The sequence below is a fragment of the Cephus cinctus genome, unplaced genomic scaffold (assembly GCF_000341935.2).
Source record: "Cephus cinctus unplaced genomic scaffold, Ccin1 Ccin1_scaffold0020, whole genome shotgun sequence".
NCBI classification, from domain to species: Eukaryota; Metazoa; Arthropoda; class Insecta; order Hymenoptera; family Cephidae; genus Cephus; species Cephus cinctus.
In genome coordinates, this window is record NW_014332768.1 from 889,531 (window position 1) to 899,157 (window position 9,627).

Genomic DNA, 9,627 nt, shown 5'->3' on the forward strand with positions numbered 1-9,627 from the left:
GAGGGACAAGCTGAACGACGTAAAGGAACACGTATTCGTACACGAGCCCTGTACATAGGGAGGTTCCGTACATATGTACAGTGGCTGTTAGGGTAGCTGGAGGAAATTCGAGGTGTGTACGTGGTTGCAAGTGTATCTGCGGAGGCCTTGGGCGAAGTAAGGGTGGCGGTGGAGGTGTGCAGTGGTAGCTAGTGCGAGGGGGATAGACGATAGTGAGGCGGTTGGGCGAAGAGGGGGGGAGGGGGGAGGTGGAGGCAGTTTGGTGGGTTGGGGTAGATGGTTGAGCGAGCGAGGATGGGCGAGGGGTGGTATGATGACAAAACATTCGCTCTGAGCTTCCGCTGGGGTGGTTGGGAGGTTAGGTTAGGTTAGGTTGGCCGGGAGGTGGGCTGAAAACGTGAGCGCGAGGCGGAAGGAGACAGGGGGCTTAGCTGGGAACGGAGGGTGGACTGGGACGGTGGGCTGCTAGGGGCGAGGCGAAACGGAGGTGGAGGTGGAGGTTTATATCCATCATTTTGTATTTCTCGCAGACATAAAAATCTATACCATCCCCGAGCTATCCACCAGCCCTCCACGTCTCCTCCCACCTCCCCCCCCCTACATCCACCTCCACCTATACTCTCGCTCTCTTCGCTCCTCGGGACAGGGGCGCAAATATCGTATTTATTGTATGACTGCGATGCGTATCCCCATTCGTCGTATATTGCCGGCACATACGACCTCCTCTCCTGCGCCTCTATACCCCGTAGTCGCGCCTGGTGGAGATATATGTACGGGTCCGCTGTGTATTTATATCGCGGAACGTAAGGGCCGATACACACCGGTCGGATAATTCTGAAACGACCGAGTCACGTGCAAGTGTCGACCTGTCTCCTTCGGACTGTTCTCAGTTCCGATGGGCACCACCCTTACTTACGCGACTTTCGTTTACGCGGCCCACCCCTCATAAGGCATTAATCGTTTTCGCACATTGTGCACGTGACTTAAGGACTACCTGCTCTTTTACGTGTCTTCCCACTTTTTTCTTCTTCTTTGCTTCGTCGCGCTTTACGGTTTATCGTAATGGCTTCTCGAAAGACATTGTACCCGGTCGGTATGACGGTCCGATTTATTCTCCTACGTTTATGCGTCCCCTGATCACGGAATTTGCCATTTGTTCCGTCGATCAAGTTTTACCCTCGAAACCGACAGTGTTGGTCGTGCGAATCAGGGGCGACGTGGGCGTCGTCGCGTTTAAAAGTTACGTCACGCGAAACGGTGTCTTTGTTGTTATTCACTTTTATAACACGACTATTCAGTTACGATCTTTATCAGCCGGCGACCACATAGCTCGACGATAGTTCCTCGACCGAGCGTCAGAGGTGCCACTTGGTTATAACGAGAAGTTCCTGTCAAACGTGGATTATTCATGGAAATTATTCTTGAGCGTATAATTCCGGCAGAACTTTCTTCGAGTTTTCTACTTGCCAACAATTGCCTTGTGAATTGAGACGTCAGTCTCCGTCTCCTTCGCCAATTATAATACAACCAGAGCGACTTGCCTCTTATACGAAATTATCGCACCTCTCACAGTCGATGCGGCTGCTTCTTATTATTTTCGCCCCTCGAACATTTCAACATATATATATATATATATTAGAGGGGGAAAAATTCAAGAATGTTCTAGAACCAGTTCTTAACAGACTTCTTTTCAAGGGTTAACTCCTACAGCTGTTCATTGCCGTATAAGAGATAGCACGGAAAAAAAATAGCGGGAATGACGTAGCAAAGTACGGAAGCATAAGGGTGGTAAAAATTAGAAGATTCTCGAAGGCGCAGTCGAGTTAAGATATGAGGGGTTACGGGTGGTCGAATGATAGAGCTGCCCTTAATACCCGACGTACCCGACAGACTGGGCGCCCGAGCAAGTAGTAGGGCTGCCCGGGGTGGGTGGGGCTGGAGGGAACGGAATAGAAGGGATGATAACATTTGTATCATATTTAACGCTAGAACGAGCAGGTTAAGGGGTGGAAGACACTCCATCCCCCCAGTCCTTCGTCTATCTCACTCGCTCTCTCGCCCTTCCCTCCGCGCCCGTAATGCCACTGAAATCAATACTACCACAGCATTCTATTTACCCAAGTTCACCGGCCGTATACAAATTTATTGCGTGTCTCGCGCGTATAATCCCTAATCTCCGGGCCGAGACGGGCAACTGAAAATTATTTAGCCAGCGGATTAAAGTCGACCTGCGTACTGTCCTTTACCACACGTGCAAGATTCCCATCGTTCGCGAGCCTAACGAACAAATGCCTTTTCTCCGTGTACCCCAGAGGGACTAAGCTGTAACCAATAGGAATGCAATATGACAGATCCACGTAAGTTTCTATAGATTTTGGATTTTTAACATATTTTTTTTAGACTTAAGACAAAATTATCTCCGTAAAGTTGACAATTAAGTGACACACCCTCGGGAAAATATTTTTCGAAAATCGTCCGAAACGGATTTTCTTTGTATCGCGCGAATGAAGATGCTATTTAAGTTATTGATAACGATCTTTCATTTCGTTGCGCAACTCTTTCCGTCGTACCAAAATCGATCACTGTACCTCTCGTATAATCAGGTTTATTCTGCATCGATATAATCGTTCTTTTGACCGATAATCGCGTTACGCGAATCGCCCTGTAGTGTACGCGGTCGAAACATAGTATAGTCGAACAAGCGATACCCAATGGTATGCTGTACGCGTATAGATATATATATCCTATTATGAACGAGTACCCGGGAAGACACAGTATACTTTAATGACGCAACGATGCACCAAACTCCATACCATACAATTTGCTACGAAATACAGTTCATAATTGTTTCACCGGTACATTAGAGACTTTCGAGACATTAACGGACCCGTGTATGCTGTCACGGAGTCTGGTAGTCTACGTAGGATATCGTGGAAAGTATAGAGAGATATAGGTATAGCCGTTGCCAGGAGTAAAAGATTCTGTTCAGGTGACTCATTTACATTGAAAGTCATAAGAATATGTCACCTCCGAGAGTATACTACGCGGACAGTTTATGTAACTTCGGGAGGCGTGGACTGTATGTAAAATAGTAACGTCAGACCAAAATACGACCAAAATTATCCTAATACGACCCGTATTAGGACAGCATCGATTCTCCAGCGCGCCATCGACTGGCAATTCACGGATTCAAGGATGATCGGGAATGCGTAAGATCTATATCACGCTAATGTAAATATGGCCAACTAACAAAAGCTTCACTCACCGCCTTCCTAGTAGTTCCAGGTATCCGCCAGGCACGACCTTCTTGGTATTGGATCGCTCGACTGGTTGCGCTACGGTACGGTAGACTATTGCAAGAGGATACAAACTAGACAAGACTAGAAAAAAAAACAATACGAGACGGTAAAATATTTACAAGACGAATACATGTCTGTTCCTAGACTCGGCCATACCTGACGCTACGAATTTTGAAAATTGGGAACCTTCCCAAGAGGCGCGCTGTAATACATCCCTACGCCAATCGGATTGACGGACATATTTGCTTGGCCAGGGCGCTCGCGATCTTCAGTTGTTTTCTTCGATCCTGATAAAGTAGATTCTAGCATTTATTTGCGTTTGGCATGGCTGCAGTGATAGCTTAGAGAGGCGGGAATCACATCCAGCTCTGCTCCCCCGATGGACGGCTTCAGGCCGTTACTGCAACTTCCGTATGACCTCTGGATCGGTAAGACGCTCGCCGAGTTTCGCGTAACTGGCCGCTTGGGTTATTGTGTACTGGCGGGGTCGGGCCTGGCTGCCGCGTCGCCTCCGCCAGGCCCGTAGTTGACACTCTCGGGGCCCGTGGTATTGAAATTTTGACAGGATCCTTTCGGATGCGTTTGAAAAAAGTATAAAACAAAAAAAACGTTCCCAGGAGGAAAATAAGTGTAAATTTAAATAATAATACCCAGTTCAACGCCACAAAATCTCTAATCAGATTCTTTTCACTATATACACACTGCTATTGCATCTGCTGTGTCACATTATATTTTCCATCAGATCTTGTCATTTCTAAACTAGTCTCTAAAATCGTATCGATGCTTACTGAATCTCGGTAGGGTCGATCTTCAGTGATTATACAAGATCAAGTATCGATCGATCGTAATTGACGATATTTTAATTGAAAATAATAAAAAAAAAATGAAAGTGATAAGAAAATAAATCTTCGATCGGTACTTTTTTTTAGGTATGACGTGGTACAAATTTTGGTTTTTCTTCTATTTCAGGATAGCGACGGCGAAAAGAGTGATCAGGATCTGGTGGTCGATGTGGCGAACGAGGTAAGTTTGAAAATCGTAGGATACGTGGACTTTCGTTATTGAGTGAATTGATCGGATTATCAAGGCGATTTTAATAATAAGCGTTGGATACCTAAGAGACATACGGAGGGTGTTGAGCGGAATTGTTGAACAATGTTGAAGGAACCGCCGTCTCCCCATGCGAATGGAGAACATTCAGACCCCCGAGAGAACGGGACATTGGATAAATTGGTGGGTGTCCCTGGTCATGGCGGCGGACCCTCTTCCGGTTCCGGGCCCACCTCGACGAAGGACAGGCCACCCTCTCGAAGTGGCAGTTCTTCGGCTCGTAGCACGCCCTCTCTGAAAAGTAAAGATGTAAGATCTTGCGCAGAGCAAGCTCCAACGATCGTCTACGGGCGATCCCGTTATTTAAGTGAAGAAAAAAAAAAAAGAAAAAAAAATTAACGTTCACGATAGAATCAGACAAAAGTGCACAGAGAAGCCATATTCTAATTCGTGAATCGGTGATGGGAGGGTGGGGTGGGTGGTTGACTCTGTGTATATCTGTGGGAAAGCTTTTTATAGGTCCTGATAATAATCTTTTGGGTCTATCCTTGGAATCCGAAGGTCGACAAGCCGGGTACTCCTGTAGCGGCAACAGCGGCGTCGGCGGCAGCGGCGAGGGGCTCTCGCAGCTGTACCCCAACTTTGGGGGGCATTCCTGGCCCCTTGGCGCCCCGGGGCTACCACCCGCCATTATCGCAGCAAACACCCCCTCAGGGCTATCAGGGCTTGCCATCCCGAGGCAATGAGCCACCCCAATCACCCTCGTCCTACAACAATTTGTCCTACGCCAGGCCATCGATGGTAACTTGTTTTTAGCGCTGTTTCAATGGGAACTTCCGGTTTATACGTTAAACTCCCTACTGAGCTAACCGATCTCTGTTTCGTTGCTTCACGACTGTACTGCACGGAACTAGCCTTGGTACCGTGATTGATTTTCCTTTTCTGTTCCAATTCAAGGCGGGTGAGAATGACCCGGGGGGAGGAAAAAAAATAATAGCCTGATATATTAGTGCAATCGAGGATTTATCAAGTAGGCTGTCACGTGACAAATCACATGGGGAGAAAATCGATAAAAAATAATAATTTTACGTCATACCGGAGACACGTGGGTCACCCCCACCGTCGATCTTGATTCGTGAAGTTGTCGCCGGATGGAAAGTGAAGTGGCGCGCGCGGAGCGACACGCTGTGGCTGCTGATACTTTTAAGCACCGATCTTTATGTACCTTGCAGGATGTAAACGTTAGTAGCGTGACACGCCCCTCCTCTTAACATCCGGGCAACCCGCGCCACGTACTCGAGTCTCCTCCGACCCTGTTAAAGTTCAGCCGCGTAACCCTTATTATCTGGGTTAGCCGACTGTTTACACCGACGGCAGGATCCGTGCGCTATGGGCTTGCAGGGAAATGTTTTTATTTGCAGCTCGGATTCGATGGCCACGTGAGGGTCCCTTCCAGCAATGGGCTGAGCAGCATACCCGGTGGTAAACCGTGAGTTTTCTTCTTTGACCCCTTTCATTTATGACGTGTACGAAATACGCTGAGACCGGGAGCTCGATGTGTCTTCTACAGGCTGTTTCACGTAAAGTGACATATCAGCTGGTTTTTTTTTGTTTTTTTTTTTTCACGAATTCGTTAAAATTTTTATACGAACGAACTGTCGAGATTTAATATAGTTTTTAATATATAGGTCTATGTTTATCTTTATTTTGAATTCTATAAATTGCGTCCAGTCATTTTTGCTGATTATTTATTTAGTCAACAGTAAATATTCATGCTTAATATATTCTGTTTTGGGGGCTCGATAACCTGTTGAATGCGACCTCGTTAAACGCGTTAATTAACTCAATGGTGAATGAGCCAAAATACAATTAAGTGAAACAAAGGGAACAGAAGCAAGCTCGTCATTGTCTATTCTCCAAAAGTTGTCTGTTCAATGATTATTTTTTTTGATATGTCACTAACACGGGTAGTATCACGTGAAGCATCCTGTAGAGTGTCCACTCCGCAAATGAGATATAAAATATCAGGTGTATTTGTACAGTATTAGAAAGATGCCAACTTTCAGGAACTTTTCAAAGTTTTAATCTACAGTCTGAGCCGTTTTAATTTTCATTGACTTTCTCCACCAATTTCTCGCTGGACTCTGGTAGTTTCGTGTGTTCGGATGCGATAACGTTAACACCGAAAAGAGGATAAAGTAATATCAAGGAAATACAGCCTGCTGCCTCACAGTTGAATTAAAGTCAAGAGCGTTTGATAAAATTTGTTAACCATAACGTAGAATTCCATTTGCAAGTTTCGCGCATACAGAAATATTACTTCTAGTTTCTGTAAATGGAAAGTCCGCTAGTGAAACTCTATGCATTAATATGAAACACCACCTATCGAACCCCGTGGAGCAACTTGGATCATGACATTCGCCCCTAGTTGGGTTCACAAATTGAACTCTATAACAGAAGCAAAAGTTAGTAATGCTAGTTTAAGCCGCACGCAGCGCTATTGTTCCAACATCCGTGACGAATATTTGACTGGCAGACTTGAGGATTGAGAAAGAAATGAATAGCGTGGCACTGAGTGTTTGGATACTTTGTAAGGGGAAAAAAGTCAAAAAAGACTAAGCTGTAACTCCGGGCATGAGTTAGAAATTGACTTATGCAAAAGTTATCAGTCATTTTCCCATGATCTTACAAGATAACCTAACGGACGCCCAACGCATCGACGAAGAGAGTCAAATGAAATAATTTCTTTGAATTTTCAGGGCATACTCCTATCACATGAACGGAGAGGGTCAGCTGCAGCCCGTTCCCTTCCCTACGGATGCCTTGGCCGGTTCTGGAGTGCCTAAGCACGCAAGACAAATAAACACGCTGACCCACGGCGAAGTGGTCTGTGCAGTGACTATCTCAAACCCCACGAAATACGTGTACACGGGTGGCAAAGGATGCGTAAAGGTCTGGGACATCGGTCAGGGCGGCACAGGGAACGCGAAGCCGGTCTCCCAGCTGGACTGTCTCCAGAGGGACAACTACATCAGATCAGTGAAGCTGCTACCAGACGGAAGAACCTTGATCGTCGGCGGCGAAGCAAGCCAATTGAGCATCTGGGACCTGGCAAGTCCCACGCCACGTATCAAGGCGGAATTGACCTCCTCAGCACCTGCCTGCTACGCCCTGGCGATCTCCCCGGATTCCAAGGTCTGCTTCAGTTGCTGCAGCGACGGGAACATCGCGGTCTGGGATCTTCAGAATCAGACGTTGGTCAGGCAGTTCCAAGGTCACACGGATGGCGCCTCCTGCATCGACATCTCCGCCGACGGTTCGAAACTCTGGACCGGCGGCCTGGACAACACCGTTCGCTCCTGGGACCTTCGCGAAGGTCGTCAACTTCAGCAGCACGATTTCACCTCGCAGATCTTCTCCCTAGGGTACTGTCCAACTGGCGAGTGGTTGGCAGTCGGCATGGAGAATTCAAACGTTGAGGTACTTCACGCAACGAAGCCTGATAAGTACCAGCTTCACCTGCACGAGTCCTGTGTCCTGTCGCTTCGGTTTGCTTCATCCGGGAAGTGGTTCATCTCCACCGGCAAGGACAACCTGCTCAATGCATGGCGCACGCCGTACGGAGCCTCGATATTTCAGGTAGCCCACCTGTTGAATTACAATAAACGTTATTCAATGTTACTTCGATATTTTCGATTGTGATTAACACACTTACCCATTTGCTTCCCAGTCGAAGGAGTCCTCGTCGGTGCTGAGCTGCGACATCTCCACGGACGACAAGTACATCGTGACCGGTTCCGGCGATAAGAAGGCAACAGTCTACGAAGTGATTTACTAGAGTTCGGTTAGGTAGAAGCCCTGTATATTTTTTTTTCTCATCAGACCAGTGACCCTCCCCCAATGTAATTCCACTCTCGTACCTTATACATCCTCCGGGTACCGTGTTCCCTTTCATCCCTTCGTTCCCGATCCGCAGTGTCACTGGCGCGAGAGACGCGCACGAGACCCGACAGCCTTAACGATATATCACGCAAGATTGTAAATAGTGAAAGCGACAGCGTGGCGTCTCCTAGCGGAGGACGCAGCAAGACTGAGGGACGCCGTGTACCATTGGGAGAAAAAAAAGGGGGGGCGAGTGCGCGCTTTTTTTGTACAGTAAACGATAAATGTGTTTATAAGAAACGGCCGCTTGTGGACGTCACATGTGATTTACCTGCACGTGAGAAACATTGTAAGAAGGAAGATTAAAGGAAAAACAAAAATAGAATCAACGTGACAGAGGGGAAGTGACACGGGTGGGGTGGGTGAAGTTTTTGTCACGAATTTACGTACACGTAAATGTGTGTACATAAAACGGACCTCTTCTTGTATATTGTGCTATCGTGTGATTGGGTGGGACGTCAAGCACGACGCTCGTCGTCGTTCTCCCTCCCTCCCCCCCTCTCCTCCCGCCCCCACAAGTGTATACCATATGCATGTACTTTCATTTTGTTAACGCACAAACGGTTTAGGAATTAAGTAAGCGATTCGTTAAGTCAATGTGAAACTCTGTACAGACAAGTTGTATATCTCGATTGTACACGCAGGCGCTTTGGTGCTCCTTCGTCGGCTTGACGTTTGCATATGTAAAGTATCCGCGAAATAGAAGAAAAAGAAAAGCAGACTATTTCTCTACCTTTAGACAGAAGGACGGGTACGAGTTGGTCGGAACGGATGTTAAAACGCATAGAATGTAAACGTTCGTCGAGAAAAGTCAGTCAGTCGTCTCAGTCAGTCAATAAGTACGACCCTGAAAACATATGTTCTTCGCCGCTTCGCTCGTAGTTCCGTTTCCTCCCGAAGTGTCAGCTCGGTCGGTAACTTGCATCGCGCGATCCGTTCTTTATCGATAGTTCAGAATAAAAAAGACAAAAGGACCCAATGTATTAACGATAAATTATATATTTATTACCCGACGTAGCGACGCTAAACGCGAGTTTCGCGTCATTGTTCTACCACGATCTAAGTAGTTTATACGACGAATGATATTACGGTTTTATTTATTATCCTGCAATCGAGCCAGTCACTCAGTGTGCAAAATAAATCATTTATGCCGAGGAGACAGTTGACGTTTCAATTTTTCTTTTCTCTCTGCTTCTGCAATGACAATTGGAGTGAGATTAGGCGATGTTAATTCATTTTTTATGTATTAACGCATTGAAGGAAGACGAACGAATGATCGAGGAAGAAACACGTACGTTGACCCAGCATGACGGTAAGAATACGTGAAGAAGAGGGG

General features: G+C 46.7%; 1 protein-coding gene across 33 annotated transcripts in view; it reads left to right on the top strand.

The window, feature by feature from the left end:
- Nucleotides 1-9,448, top strand: part of LOC107265867 (protein groucho) — a 47,604-nt gene extending 38,156 nt beyond the window's left edge. For 29 of the 33 annotated variants that reach the window (XM_015735844.2, XM_015735838.2, XM_025083029.1 and 26 more), the window contains 6 exons: nt 4,269-4,322; nt 4,464-4,658; nt 4,911-5,150; nt 5,771-5,838; nt 7,109-7,988; nt 8,080-9,448. In XM_015735844.2, coding sequence (XP_015591330.1) covers nt 4,269-4,322; nt 4,464-4,658; nt 4,911-5,150; nt 5,771-5,838; nt 7,109-7,988; nt 8,080-8,187 — 1,545 coding nt within the window. In that variant the 3' untranslated portion in view covers nt 8,188-9,448. The remainder of the gene's footprint in view (nt 1-4,268; nt 4,323-4,463; nt 4,659-4,910; nt 5,151-5,770; nt 5,839-7,108; nt 7,989-8,079) is intronic. The other 4 variants (XM_025083091.1, XM_025083100.1, XM_025083127.1 and 1 more) reach the window with 4 other exon arrangements.
- The last annotated feature ends 179 nt before the right edge of the window (nt 9,449-9,627 follow it).